This window comes from Symphalangus syndactylus, chromosome 20 (assembly GCF_028878055.3).
Source record: "Symphalangus syndactylus isolate Jambi chromosome 20, NHGRI_mSymSyn1-v2.1_pri, whole genome shotgun sequence".
NCBI lineage: Eukaryota > Metazoa > Chordata > Mammalia > Primates > Hylobatidae > Symphalangus > Symphalangus syndactylus.
In genome coordinates this window covers 68,628,113-68,643,723 of record NC_072442.2, presented here as the reverse complement: position 1 = coordinate 68,643,723, position 15,611 = coordinate 68,628,113, and the positions used below count along the sequence as shown (strand labels likewise).

The following is a 15,611-nucleotide window of genomic DNA, read 5'->3' as shown; positions in this document are numbered from 1 at the left end:
TGTGCTTGATCTACAACAAAAGCCGCCAGGCAAATGCCCGATACTATGTCCATCTCACCTGTTCTGCTCCCACCATGCTAATTGGCTTGCACTTGAAGAGGTGGGTGATGAATTTGGGAATGAAGGAGCTGTGGATAAAAAAGAAGTGACAAATTAGGCTTATCCTCTCTTGCGGAAAGAAATGCAAAAACTTTTTTTTAAGGTTCCACGTATCTCCATGAAAAAATCTTTTTTAATGGAGAATCGAAGTGGACTCCACTGTTGCCCATTATCTTATTTTTCTTCTGAGCGAAGTCCTGGTTTTGTTTAGTTACATGAGGCCCTGGCAAGCCCGGGAAAACCGGATCCCATCCTAGACTCCCAGTGAACTCTAACTATTCTCAGCTCGTCAGAGAGCGGCTTTCCTTTGGTGACTGTTGTTTGTCCTGAGAGGGGATATGATCGAAGCTAGCCCAATCAGACTGGATGTAAGGGCTACAGGCACCACACCTGGCTGATTTTTAATTTTTTTGTAGAGGCAGGATTTCGTTATGCTGTCCAGGCTGGGCTCAAACTCCTGGCTTCAAGCAGTCCTCCTCCCTTGGGCTCCGGAAGTGCTGGGATTACAAGCGTGAGCCACTAGGCCAGGCTTCCTTGACTCTTCATTCTCTGTCTCCAGCCTCATCCTGCTAAGCCCTGGCCTCCCTATGCTTCAACCCAACTGAGCTGCTTGCAGATCCCAGGATTCTGGGGGCTATTTAATGCCTACACTGCTCCCTCGCCTGGACTGCCTTTCCTAGAAGGGGCTTGTGGGTCAAGTACACATGCACCTCTCAGATCCTATTCAACGGCGTCTCTAGAAAGCCTTTCTCCCACTGCCTTCGCCATACTCTACACGGAGTCCGCAGGCCTCCAGCCTCACATCTAACCTACTTCCTTATGCTCATTTGTTTACGTGTCTATTTTGCTTCACCTGACTGTTAAGGCAAATGAAGATGGGGGCCATGTTTATCAGGCCAAAACATTTAACTCTGGGTCTGAGACATAGGAGATGCTCAAGTGAACGCACATTGAATAAATCATAATTTTTTTTTTTTGAGACAGAGTCTCGCTCTGTCGCCCAGGCTGGAGTGCAGTGGCATAATCTTGGCTCACTGCAACCTCCGCCTCCTGGGTTCAAGCAATTCTCGTGCCTCAGCCTCCTGAGTAGCTGAGATTACAGGCATGCACCACCATACCCAGCTAATTTTTGTATTTTTAGTAGACATGGGGTTTCACCATGTTGGCCAGGCTGGTCTCGAACTCCCGGCCTCAAGTGATCCACTTGCCTCGGCCCCACAAAGCGCTGGGATGACAGGCGTGAGCCACCGTGCCCAGCCACCTACCACTTTTTGAATGTCAGCTTGGTATCAGCACTTTACCAGGAAGTTAATATGTGACTTCTCATTTTATCCTCCCAACCACTATTATGAGATTTGTCTCATTATCTCCTTGATTGAATGGAGGAGGATCAGCTCAGTGGATGAGGGAAGTTGCTTGTGGTTCAACTGCAGTTTCAACCAGGCTGTGGATGTTGATGTCTCAATAGGAAAGGCTGCTATTGCTTAAGACAGCAAACGAGGTGAAAGGAAACATCTATGGTTTTGCATGGGTGGGGCAGAAAGGAAGCTAAGGGAGAGGAAACTGGAGTCTGGAGATTGGATCTGGAGGTGGCTTGTGATCAGGAAGGAGAGTAAACAAGGGGCTATTTGGAAGGAATTCCTCAGTGCTGGAAACCAGAGCCAGACAAGTAACGTGAAACTGAACTCATGATCGATGGCAACTGTGCACACAGCAGTTTGTAACCTAAGTTGCTTCACATTAGAACACGCTCTGGACTAGGCATGGCAGCTCATGCCTATAATCCCAGCACTTTGAGAGGCCGAGGCAGGCGGACTGCTTGAGCCTAGGAGTTTGAGACCAGGCTGGGCAACATGGCAAAAATCTCATCGCTACAAAAAATAGAAAAATTAGCTAGGCGGGGTGGCGAGCGCCTATAATCCCAGCTATTCAGGAGGCTGAGGTGGGAGAATCACCTAAGCCCAGGAGATGGGGGCTGCAGTGAGCTGTGGTTGCACCACTGCACTCCAGCCTGGGTAATGGAGTGAGACCCTGTATCAAAAAAAAAAAAAAACCTTTGGCTGTGCCCTTGAACTGGCTCTCTCTCTACTAGTCTACAGGTGGCGACCGGGGGAGTATGAGGACCTGACACACATCCTGTGGGGAGAAGACCAAGCAATGTGCTGGGTAACTGCCAAGGGCTTCTCTGGGCCATCAGGGCGGTGGTGGCTGCTGCCCTTGGCCAGGGAAGGGTCTCCTCACGACCCCACCTCTGTTAAGCGAGATTTTAGCAGGATGAGAAGGCACCATGGATGGAAACAGAAAACCACTTCCTAGATCCTAGGCTGAACGATTCCAGATGTGAGGATGGGCATCCGATTCCCAGTGCACTCAACCTAGGCTTAGCAATGAAACTCAAGGGCTCTGAGAGAATGTGAGGCTGGTGCTGGGAGACGCTGGGACTGGCTAAGTCAACGGACTCCTCCTTCACTTTAACGTAAGCTCAATCAGACCCTGGAGCAGCCACCCTGGAGATTTTGAGTCACAGTAAATTTTTACAGAGATGCTGCTTCTACCAGCAGTTATGGGGAGCATCACAATGTGATTTATCAGCAACGCTTCTAACAGACTTATGAGCACCCAGGGAGTGAGGGAATTTCACCTCCTGGTCCATCTGCCATCTGCAAACATTAATGCCTCCGTGGAGAGTTCACTCTATCCTTTCTTGACAAACTAGAAAGTAAAGCTGACACCACAAGCCGCTCCATAATTGTTAGTCCTGAGGGGTTCATTTGTGAGGTACAGAGAAACGGGGAGAGATTGGGGGAAGACAGAAACTTGGAGTCCTGAATCGCCAGCTGGGGCCTGGATGGGAACAACCCAAATACAGTAGCTTGGCCTGGGCTGACCCTCCTGAAGCCCTTCCCTGAGAAGTCTGTCAAAATGCTTGCTTGATAACTGGTCAGAGGAGACACTGACCCTCAACACCACCTGGTATCATGGGAAATGGTGCTAAGCCAGATGGTGATCGGCAAAGAACCAAACTATTTCCTCATTTCAAAACTCAGGGCGGAAATGGCCACATACGAGGACACAGCAGGAAGACACACAGCTCAGGGTGCACTCACCTGCCTTGGCCAGGGAGCTCCCTGACTTGTGCATCCCAATTTCTAGTGCCTTCCTCGGACCAAGAGTGTGTCCAAGTATAAACAGATAAATTCTAGCAGCCATGGTAAAAAATCCCAGGGGGAGGGAGGACAAGAAGGCTCAAAAGAAACAGAAGTGATGGCTCCTACCCTTAAGAGGCATTTATAAGCCACTCAGAGAAACAAAATGCATATAGGGAATCCCTGAAAAAGAATTTTAATTACCCAATCCTGGGCAAGGGGAGCTTATACCTGCACAGTTCAAAACAACTGTAGGCCCCATTCATTTTTGTTTGCGTTGACGTGGCTGGGAATTGTACTGCTGTTACTGTTGCCTATGACTTTAAGTAGCAGATTTAGTTTTATTATTATGCTTCTTTTGCGTACAAATTAAAAGCAGTACTGCAGGCACCAGAACGAACCCCAGCTGGATGGTGGGGACACTCAAATTGTGAGGACGCTGGTGGGAAGTATGGTTTTAAAAACAACCCAGTTGAGTATGACGCTGAAATGGCGGCCACATGTCACTGTACATTTGTCCAAACCGAGGGAATGTCCAGCGCGACGTCACAGAGTCCGGGTGATAATGACATGTTGATGCAGGTTCATCCACTGTAACGAATGTGCCACTTTCTGTGTGGGGGGTGTTGGTAATGGGAAGACTGTGCATGTGTGGGGGTCAGGTACACGGGAAATCTCTGTACTTTACACTCAATTTGGCTGTGAACCTACAACTGTTCTAAAACATAAAGTCTATTAAAAAAAAAAAAAAAAAGAACCCAGAGATGAGAATGTTCCAGGACTTACTTTGCAAATTTAATGCAGAACTGAGTGAAGTACTTGCGTGTGGAAGCCAGGTTGTCACGGATGATGGGGACGTTCTGCTTGATGTGCAGAATGACAGAGGTGACGTAGGGGCTCTGGTCACCAACGTGCTCCACGTTCTGCCACTGCATCTGAAATGGAGAAAGGATGAGGCATTGAATCCCTCGCAGGAGAACGGTGTCGCCTGTTACTGGGGAAGGGAGGGCCTGGAGTGGAAATCAGGTCACAGCTTTGGTATCACAGGAATCAGGCACTTTTGTCCTGGGGAGTTTCTTATTCGTTCTGTAGGGACTGATACTCAGGACAAATACAAGTGTGCCCAGCAGACCCGACAGTGAGGTGTGACCCAGGCCCTTTCCTTTTCCTGCCTTGTCCCTGACCTGCCTGAAACAGCCTTCCCTTCTCAACTAAGCTACCCAGTCGTAAGGGATCCTGTTCTCCTGCCGAGTGACCCACAGCAGGGGACTGCAGCAGAACGGGGAGGGACGCCAACTCCCAAGCTGACCGGCAGCCTGGGAGATGAGAGAGGTGGCTGGGCTAAGTGACATGAAACCTGGAGGGGAATTCACAGACACCTTTCTCTCCAGTCAACTGGGAGGAGTTTGGGATTCTTTAACACAGAAAACTAGAAATGATATGACACGTCGGGATGTTGCTTCAAAATAATATGAAGTTACTGGGAAGAGGTGCAGATGAAATAAGACCATGAGGCTGAGTGACAGGTACATAGAGGCTGACCACACTGTTTCCTCTGCTTTTGAATATATTCAAAAATTTCCATAATAAAACACTTGAAGAGGTATGTGTGTAGAATCTTACACTCCTAAAACCTTTGGGATTATGTCAAGATTTCAATAAGGGGAAGGGAAGGAGAATCTGGCAAACACTAGGGTGGACCAGAGGGTAAGACAGAGACGTGGGGAACAGGCCAGGAGCCAGGCGCAGGGGAGAGAACATTGCTGAGAGCACCGAGGTGGTCCCTGAACAGGCTGTGAACAAAAGTGACAGACCTGCTTCAACCTGAGCCCTAACGACAGGCTCTGGAAGACACCTACAGCAAACTGGCGGGATTCTTGGACTACGTGGCACTTGGCAACACTGAGTCCTGGGAACAGAAGGAGGCAATGCTGCAGTGTGCCATCACCCAAGGGTGCATGCAGGAGATGGGTGCAGCACCAGCTCCCAGCCTGCCCTGGGCTGGCAGGGAAGGGCACTCTAATCCTGAAGAGTGGGAATGGTCTGGACGGCTCTGCTGAGTCAGCCTCTCACAGTGGAGCTGGATGGCCTTTAAAGAGATCTTAAGCCAAACACAAACCATATAATGTGTTCATAGAAGGAGGTCAGTAGTTCTGAGACACTGATGTCTCTGGCAAGAAAACACTATTTTTATAGAGCTCTTGGGGAAAGGAAAAAATCAACACTGAGAGAGCTTGTTTAAAAGAATCACATCGTACGTGGATGATTCCCCAGCTGTGGGAAGCTCAAATGACTCCTAATGTTTTTTCAAATCAGCGGATATTTGTATTCTAAAAACTTCAGAGATATGTACACACAGAACCACAGAAAAGCAGGAAGGGACCTCCATCTTCATTTCACAGATAAGAAAACCAAAGCCCAGAGACATGAAGAGTCTTATGCAAGGTTTCATAACCAGGCTCCACACAGGAAAAAGAACTCGAATTTATTACTGGGAAAAAACAGAAACAAACAATGAAGAAACAGGAGAAAGGTCTAATATGAACTGACTTAACGTTCTAATGCTTTGGTTATGCGAAATGTTTTCCTCATTATCTTTCATCTTATGCAAGAGGCTTCTTTTTCCATTTGATTTTGAAGATTTGACCCATCCAAACAATGAGCACCCTGGGTGATTTTAAATGAGCTCATAGGGTGAGGCCAAAATTGACAGGTGCTGTCAGCATTTCCTGGGCTCTGCAGCAGGACTTAGAGCAGAATGTTCTGGGTAGACACAGCGAACTGGGAGGGTTTGATGCCCCCAAAGCCAATCGTGTCCATAGCAATGACTATTGCTTTCCAAGCTGGCAGCTTTGTATATTTCAAAATCTCAAAACAGTTTATCAACAATGATCTAAACATGACAGCCCTCCATGAAAGGAGGTGGCGATGTGCTCTGTCACCAGTTACAAAGCAGCTCTGAAGCAAGACCAAGCAGGGGCCCAGGATTTCTTCAACTTCCCACTGGTTATTCCGCATGCTCATCCCTGAACTCTTCTTGATGATCACTGGCCAGGTCGGTATGTGCCCACATTTGGAATATATGTGAAAAGAGCTGATTTGCTTTAATGCTCCGGTCAGTCACGACTCCATCGGTCAAGTTAAAAGAAGTATTAGCAAAGGCCAAGTGGATTCATGATTTTAAACTTAAGTCAGCTTAGTGAACTAAGAAGGTGATTTAAAGCACTAGAAAACAGTAAAAGGTGGCCTTGCCTTTAGTATTTTTTAAAAATGTGGCACACGCCTATAGTCTCAGCTACCGGAGAGGCTGAGGCAGGAGGGTCACTGGAGCCCAGAAGGCTGGGGCTGCAGGGAGCTGTGATTGTACCACTGCACTCCAGCCTCAGATGGCTGATGCTTGCCATCATCCACCATGGGTGACTGAAGGTTTGGGTCACAACCTGAACTGCCCAGGATAGCTACATTAAGACCAAACTTCGCAGGTCCCTTTGCGTGGCCCTAAACGTACGTCATCTCATTTACTATTCATACGTGATCTCACTTAGTTCTCACAACAACCTTGTAGATGAGGAAATTCAAAAAGCTCAAAGAGATTTGGTATCTTGCACAAAATTTCACAGCTGGGACAACCAGGTCTATCTAAAGCCCAAACCAGGTCTATCTAAAGCCCAACCAGGTCTATCTAAAGCCCAAACCCCACAACAAGGTGCTTGCTAGACAACTTCCCCCCCAGACCCGCCCCCGCCACCCCGCCCAAAAAAAGAATAAAAGCACTTAACTAGGCCTTTGTTAAAGGTAAGGCCTGTTTCTCAAGGAGATGCTAACGAAACATAGTGATCAAGCAAAGGACTCTTTATTTTTCATTTTTTTGAGACACAGTCTCTGTTGCCTAGGCTGGAGTGCAGTGGTACAATCATAGTTCACTGCAGCCTTGACTTCCTGGGCTCCAGTGATCCTCCCAGCTCTGCCTCCCAAGTAGCTGGGACCACAGGTGTACACTACCATGCTCAGCTAATTAAAAAAAATATCTTTTGGCCGGGCGCGGTGGCTCACGCTTGTAATCCCAGTACTTTGGGAGGCCGAGGCGGGCGGATCACGAGGTCAGGAGATCGAGACCACGGTGAAACCCCGTCTCTACTAAAAACACAAAAAATTAGCCGGGCGTGGTGGCGGGCGCCTGTAGTCCCAGCTACTGGGAGAGGCTGAGGCAGGAGAATGGCGTGAACCCAGGAGGCGGAGCTTGCAGTGAGCCGAGATCGCGCCACTGCACTCCAGCCTGGGTGAAAAAGCAAGACTCCGTCTCAAAAAAAAAAAATAAAATAAAAAAAATAAAATAAAATAAAAAAAATATCTTTTTCTTTTTTACTTTTTGTAGAGACAGGGGTCTCACCGTGTTGCCCAGACTGGTCTTGAACTCCTGGGTTCACGCAATCCTCCTGCCTCAGCCTCCCAAAGTGCTGGGATTACAGGTGTGAGCTACCGCGCCCGGCCCAAAGAACTCTTTCAAAAAAGGAAACAAACAGTACCTTGCATTGGAAGAACAAACATCATGAAAAGCCATCAGTAGAAATGAGACCTCAACTTTTCTAGGTAAACTTTTCATTTGATATTTAGAAGTTACCCCTCTACACTTAAAATTGTTTCTTGTTGTGCTTTTTGTTTTGGGGGCTTGGGTAGAGTTGAATACAGACGGCGTTCAACTGGTACTATCTAAACAAGACACAGTTTGAAGACAGTAAAAATGATAAGACCCAGTCTAACCACCACAGGAAGAGACTGCGGGGCCCAGAGTGTCCCCAGAGCCCGGCTTCCGCTGCCTGGGCAGCAAGTGTGTACTCTGACGGACACTCCACAGTGGGGCTGGGGGGCCAGCACTCTTTCTAGAGAGAGTCTACTGTAGCAGGAACTTTGATCAGAGAACAGCGCTCCACAACTAGCTTCAGTGGGTCTTGTTTTTTCCTATTGCTCTAGGAAGCTTGGAAACAGGTTTCTTGAACATCTGAATACTTAAATTCCTACTTTTTCACTGGATTAGAGAGCCACAGAGCATAGACTCAGACAGTTGGGCTCTGGGAACATTTCAGGCAACTGAAGTCTCATAACTGAGGCTGCCGGGGTGTTGGCCTCAAGCAGTAGACTTTATGCAGGCACACATGTACACGCTCACTCTCACTCTGATGCCTGGTGGGGCTCCTTTCACTCCCGCAGCATCTGCTATATTTATAGGTACCTTCGGCAAGTGCAGCAGGGCACCGAGCATCAGGTGGGGACCAAAGAGATGAAGGAACGTTTATCAAGCACCTACTACGCGCTGAAGGAACCTTTATCAAGCACCTACCACACACGAGGGGCTGAAGGAACGTTTATCAAGCACCTACTATGCACTGAAGGAACGTTTATCAAGCACCTACTACGCACTGAAGCAATGTTTATCAAGCACCTACCACGCACTGGAGGAACGTTTATCAAGCACCTACCACACACCGAGGGCTGAAGGAACCTTTATCAAGCACCTACTAAGCACCAGGGGCTGAAGGAACATTTATCAAGCACCTACCACGAACCAGGGGCTGAAGGAATGTTTATCAAGCACCTACTACGCACCAGGGGCTGAAGGAACATTTATCAAGCACCTACCATGCACCAGGGGCTGAAGGAATGTTTATCAAGCACCTACTATGCACCGGGCGCTGAAGGAACATTTATCAAGCACCTACTACGCACCAGGGGCTGAAGGAACATTTATCAAGCACCTACCACGCACCAGGGGCTGAAGGAATGTTTATCAAGCACCTACCACACACCAGGGGCTGAAGGAACCTTTATCAAGCACCTACTATGCACTGAAGGAACATTTATCAAGCACCTACCACGCACCAGGGGCTGAAGGAACCTTTATCAAGCACCTACTATGCACTGAAGGAACGTTTATCAAGCACCTACTACGCACTGAAGGAACGTTTATCAAGCACCTACCATGCACCAGGGGCTGAAGGAACGTTTATCAATCACCTACTAAGCACCGGGCGCTGAAGGAATGTTTATCAAGCACCTACCACGTACCAGGCGCTGAAGGAATGTTTATCAAGCACCTACCACGTACCAGGCACTGTGCCTGACATTTTCACATGAACTTGCTGCCTGATGAATGAATGATGTAGCGAAAGAGGTATTATTACTCCTCTTTGTGAGTAATAATAAATGAGGATGAGACAGGCTTGAGGACAGCGAGTGACCTGCCTAAGGAAGCATAACTGCTAAGTTAGCAGGAAAGGTCATTAAGATGGTACTTAAGATGCTGAAATTGAGTCAGCCAGTCTGAGTTCTGACACTGTGCAACCTTCTAAAGGGGTGACCTGGACAAGTCATCTAATTTCTCTGAGCCTCAGTATTCTCATCTATAAAAGTGGGATGATGGTAACATCTATAATCTATTATTGAAAGATAATGCATGGATGCGCTTAACACAGTGTCTCGCAGCACGTATAAATTCCACAGTAGATTTTAGCTACTGTTATAATTTTAAGAATACTTGCGGCCGGGCGCGGTGGCTCACGCTTGTAATCCCAGCACTTTGGGAGGCCGAGGCGGGCGGATCACGAGGTCAGGAGATCGAGATCACGGTGAAACCCTGTCTCTACTAAAAATACAAAAAAAATTAGCCGGGCGTGGTGGCAGGCGCCTGTAGTCCCAGCTACTCGGAGAGGCTGAGGCAGGAGAATGGCGTGAACCCGGGAGGCGGAGCTTGCAGTGAGCCGAGATCGCGCCACTGCACTCCAGCCTGGGTGACAGAGCGAGACTCCGTCTCAAAAAAAGAAAAAAAAAAAAAAAAAAGAATACTTGCACTATCACTAAAAATTACTAAATTTAGATAACTGATAATTATCAATTAATTCAGAAATGTATCAATTAATTGAAATTATGGTGATTTAAGTTTTATTCTTTTTTTCAAAAAAATCTGACCGGGCACAATGGCAACATGCCTGTAATCCCAGCAGCTTGGGAGGCCAAGGCAGGTGGATCACTTGAGGCCAGGAACTCAAGACCAGCCTGGCCAACACTGTGAAACCCCGTCTCTACCAAAAATACAAAATTAGCCGAGTGTGGTGGCGGGTGCCTGTAATCCCAGCTACTCAGGAGGCTGAAGCAGGAGAATCACTTGAACCTGGGAGGTGGAGGTTGCCATGAGCACAAATCACACCACTGCACTCCAGCCTGGGGTACAGAGCGAGACTCTGTTAAAAAAAAAAAAAAAAAAAAAAAAAATCTGCATTTTTCTAAAATGGAAGTGATTTAGTTTTGTCATAATGGGAAAAATCTTGTTTATGAAAAAGAAAGCTGTGTCTTGATTCTAGGTAGAACTTGATGGTTTCTTAGTTGTGGCTTTCTGTGGGTCTTCTGAAACAGATGTGCATTTTTTTTTTTTTTTTTTTTTGAGACAGAGTCTCGCTCTGTCGCCCAGGCTAGAGTGCAGTGGCGCGATCTCGGCTCACTGCAATCTCCGCCTCCCGGGTTCACGCCATTCTCCTGCCTCAGCCTCTCCGAGTAGCTGGGACTACAGGCGCCCGCCACCACGCCCGGCTAATTTTTTGTATTTTTAGTAGAGACGGGGTTTCACCGTGGTCTCGATCTCCTGACCTCGTGATCCGCCCGCCTCGGCCTCCCAAAGTGCTGGGATTACAAGTGTGAGCCACCGCGCCCGGCCACAGATGTGCATTTTAATGACTGAGGAAAATGAAAATGAGAACAGACTTGTCTTGATTCAACGTAGAAGTGAACTTGAGGATTTCTTAGCCGTGGCTTTCCATGGGTCTTCTGAAACAGATCTGCATTTTAATGACTGAAGAAAATGAGAACAGACTTGAGAACTCTTCTGTTTCAAAGTGTCTTTGGGGGATCATAATGCAGCCTCCTAAATGGATACATGTTCACAATCCTGAAACCTAATATAAATTACGTGCCAGACTGTAAGAAAATTTAATTTATTCAGTTTCTGTTTTTTCCTAAAACTACCATTAATGGGCAAAACACTAGGTGTGTTTGCTTCTGAAGAGAGACTTGGATTATTTAACTGAGTGATGTGAGCAGCCCTAGGAAAAGGCACGGAGAGAGGAGGGGACCATGAGAGCAACAGCCCCTGTTCGGGAGCCCACAGCTCTCTATCCTGCTTACAGGGGCATAACCAGACATACTCATTTCTAAGGATTTGTAGGATTTAAATCTAAAAGATAGAATCCTTTGTATTTCCACCAAAACACTCCAAATAACTACTTTTTCCAGAATCAGGAGAACTAGTTTTACTTCTAGCTTCACTATTGTAAGTTATATGGCTTTGGGCATAATATGAAGACGGGAAGGAAGGAAGGAAGGAGGGAGGGAGGGAGGGAAGGAAGGAAGGAAGGAAGGAAGGAAGGAAGGAAGGAAGGGAGAGACGGAGGGAGGGAGGGAAGGGAGTTTGGAGGGAGGGGGAGGGGAGGGGAGGGGAGAGGGGAAGGGAGGGAGGGAAGAAAGAAGGAAGGAAGGGAGGGAGGGAGGAAAGAAGGAAGGGAGAGTGGGAGGAAGGGAGGAAGGGAGGGAGGGAGTGAGGAAGGCAGGGAGGGAGGGAGGGAGGGAGTGAGGAAGGCAGGGAGGGAGGGAGGGAAGAAGGAAGGGAGGGAGGGAGGGAGGGAGGAAGGGAGGAAGGGAGGAAGGGAGGGAGGGAGTGAGGAAGGCAGGGAGGGAGGAAGGGAGAGAAGAAGGAAGAGAGGGAGGGAGGAAGGGAGGAAGGAAGGAAAGAAGATACCAGAAGGAAAGTTCATTAGTTTTCAGCGAAAAATATTCAACGCAGATTGGAATATGTGGGTTGGCTGCTCAACACATTTTCTTCACTGTAGAAAAGTCCTGGTGTCAGATCAAGAAAAGCTGGAGATGAATATACACCATGATGATGGTGAATGCTTGAAGAACTCATAATTATATCAGCATGAACACTCATGTGGACCCACCAGGACTGGGCACACACTGACAGAAATGTATCAATTAATTGAAATTATGGTGATTTACATTTTATTCTTTTTTTCAAAAAAATCTGGCCGGGCACGATGGCAACATGCTTGTAATCCCAGCAGTTTAGGTGGCTGAGGCTCTTCCACTTTTAGGCAGGTTACTTAAGCTGATTTTGCCTCAGTTGCCACATTTGCGAAAAAGACTTCCTCGCTCTCTCTGTATGGCGTGGCACAATCCTGCATAAAGGGACAGTGGTGGCGTCATCACAGCTTACTGCAACCTCTGCCTCTCAGGCTCAAGTGATCTTCCCACCTTAGCCTCCCGAGTAGCTAAAAGATCTGGAGCAGGTGATTTAATGTCTCTGTTTCAGCTTCTTTATCTGTGAAAAGGGGAAATAGCATAGCCATCTTATGAATTTATTGTTAGAATGAAATTAATTGGGTTCCAATTCCTGGTAAGTGCTCAGTAAATAGTAACTTATTATCAACTCAGAGGTTATCTAAGAAAATAAGCAATATGGAGGCCGGGCACAGTGGCTCACGCTGTAATTCCAGCATTTTGGGAGGCCGAGGTGGGAGGATCACTAGAGCTCAGGAGTTTGAGACCGGCCTGGGCATCATAGCAAGACCTCATCTCTACTAAAAATCAAGAAAATTAGCCAGGTGTGGAGGTGTGCGCCAGTAGTACCAGCTATTTGGGAGGCTGGGGTGGGAGGGTCACTCGAGCCCAGGAGGTCAAGGCTGCAGTGAGCTATGATTGTGCCACCGCACCCGAGCCTGGGCGACAGAGTGAGGAAATTTTTTTAATGAAAGAAAGAAAATAACACTATGGGGAGGAAACGTGGTCTAAGAGTTAATTTTGCTGTAACTCATCAGCAACACTACTAGAATCTCAAAGTCAGAGTTTCGGAGGGACCACCCGACTTTCATCACATTTTCCTCCCCCTTCTTCGGCCTGGCCTGCAGAAGGCTACACCTGCATGTGACTCTAGCAAACTCTGCCGCTCTGCAATACCCTCTCCTTGTCTAGCAGCGGGACTCCGGGCCACACCCCTGGGGGCTCATATTCCTTCATTCCGACATCTCTTCAATCAGCTCCAAGATGCCACCTGCTGAAGTCAGAAGTCCTTCTGCTATCACGTGCCATCGAGGAGCATCACTCCATCCTCAACAGCACCAGCTATGAACCTAAAGGTTTCAGGGATTCTGTGACCACCCCCGTCTCCCACAAAGTTGTCCAAGTTTCCTACTCTATATCTACCAGCTCCACCCGGCTACATCTGCTCAGTAGAGTTATCTATGTCTCACTTGTTTACCAATCTTTGGTCAAAAGGGTGTTTGTGGTCCTTCGGTTCTTTCTCTCCCGCTGCCCGCCTCCCTCTTTACCTTCAAAGTCATTCAGGGAATACTACAGTTAAGCAAGTACTGTGCTATGCCACGGGTTTCCAAAACGAGTAAGACACAGCCCTCAAGTTGCTCAAAGTTTAATAGGGAAGACAAAGGCATAAAAATGATTACATAACAAAGCAGAAAGGTAGCCCAGGTACTGTGGTGTCTTGAAAGAGAAAGAGGAATGCTCTGGCTGAAGCAAGAAATGCTGACATTGTAAGGGACCCAGAAGAGCTAAAACAGTGTTGAAAAAACAAAGTTGGAAGACTCATACTTCTTGATTTCAAAGATTACTACAAAGCTATTATAGCCAAACAGTGTGGTACTGGCCTGAGGATGGACATAAAGATGCTGAGGACAGACATACAGATAGATGGAATAGAACTGAGAGTCCAGAAATAATCCCACACATCTATGGTTAACTGATTTTTTACGAGGGTATCAAGACCATCCAATGTGAAAAGAACAGTCGTTTCAACAAATGGTGCTGGGAAAGCTGAGTATCCTTTCAGCAAAAGAATGCTGCTGAATCTTTGCTTCACACCATATACAAAAATTAACTCAAAATGGATTGAAGACCTACATTCTTTTCCTTTTTTTTCTTTTTTGTGAAGACCTAAATTTAAGAACTAAAACTAAAATTCTTAGAAGAAACCACAGAATAAATCTTTATGATTCTGGATCAGGCAATGGTATCTTAGATAACACACACACACACACACACACACACACGAGATATACCAGCTTCAGAAAATCAAGGACATTATCAAGAAAGTGAAAAGGCAATCCACCCACAGAATGGGAGAGAATATTTACAAATTTCGTATCTGATAAGGGGTCTAGTATCCAGATATAAAAAGAACTTTTACAATTCAACAACAGAAAGACAATCCAATTTTAAAATGGGCAAAACATTTAATTCTCATTTCTTCAAAGAGAATATACAAATCACCAGTAGCACCTGAGAAGGTGATCAACATATTAGTCATGGGAGAAATGCAAACTGAAACCACAGTGAGATACCACTTCACGCCCATGAAAATGGCTATAATTAAAAAAGGAAAACAAGTGTGGGAGAAGATGTGGAGAAACTGGATTCCTTACACTTTGCTGGTGGAAAGGTACAATGGCACAGTCACTTCAGAAAACAGTTTGGCAGCTTCTCAAAATGTTAAACATAAACTGACCATACGGCTCTTTCAGTTCCATTCCTTAGGTCCCTTAGGTCCTTTTTTTTTTTTTTTGAGACAGAGTCTCCCTCTGTCACCCAGGCTGGAGCGCAGTGGTGCAATCTTGGCTCAATGCAACCTCCACCTCCCAGGTTCAAGCCATTCTCCTGTCTCAGCCTCCCAAGTAGCTGGGATTCCAGGTGTGCACGCTACCACACCCAGCTAATTTTTGTATTTTTATTAGACACAGGGTTTGCCATGTTGGCCAGGCTGGTCTTGAACTCCTGACCTCAGGTGATCTGCCCACCTTGGCCTCCCAACATGCTGGGATTATAGGCGTGAGCCACCACGCCCGGCCTTTAGGTACATATCGAAGAGAACTGAAAACATGTTCACACGAAAAATTGTACATGAATGTTCACAGCATTATTCAAAATTAGAAAGCAGAAATAACTCAAACGTCCAATAGATGAATGAATAAACAAAATGTGGTCTATCCATACGATGGAATGTTACTCAGCCACAAAAAGGAATGGAGTGCTGACACATGCCCCACCATGAACATGCCCTGAAAACACTACGTTAAGTGAAGAGAGCCAGGCACAAGGCATGCCACATGCCATATGATTCTATGTGTGCGAAATGTCAGGAGGGGCAAATCTATAGAGACAGAAAGTAGGCTAATGGTTGTCAGGGGAATGGAGAATGACTGCTGAGAGGTACGGGGTTTCTTTTTGGGGTGATGAAGATGTTCTGGAATTAGATGGTGGTGGTGGTTTCATGACATTGTGAATATACTAAAAACAACTAAATTGTACACTTTA

The 15,611-nt window shown here is 46.7% G+C and overlaps 1 protein-coding gene across 5 annotated transcripts in view; it reads right to left on the bottom strand.

Annotated features, from left to right (window-relative positions):
* VPS53 (VPS53 subunit of GARP complex) overlaps positions 1-15,611 on the bottom strand; it is a 181,039-nt gene that overhangs the window by 17,194 nt on the left and 148,234 nt on the right. For 3 of the 5 annotated variants that reach the window (XR_008653085.2, XM_055256623.2, XM_055256626.2), the window contains 2 exons: positions 4,032-4,180; positions 59-128 (listed from right to left, as the gene is read on the bottom strand). Coding sequence is in view for 4 of the 5 variants with exons in the window: in XM_055256623.2 (XP_055112598.1) it covers positions 59-128; positions 4,032-4,180 (219 nt within the window). In the remaining variant the exon portion in view is untranslated. Of the gene's footprint in view, positions 1-43; positions 129-4,031; positions 4,181-15,611 lie in introns of those variants that run through there. The other 2 variants (XM_055256627.2, XM_055256628.2) reach the window with 1 other exon arrangement.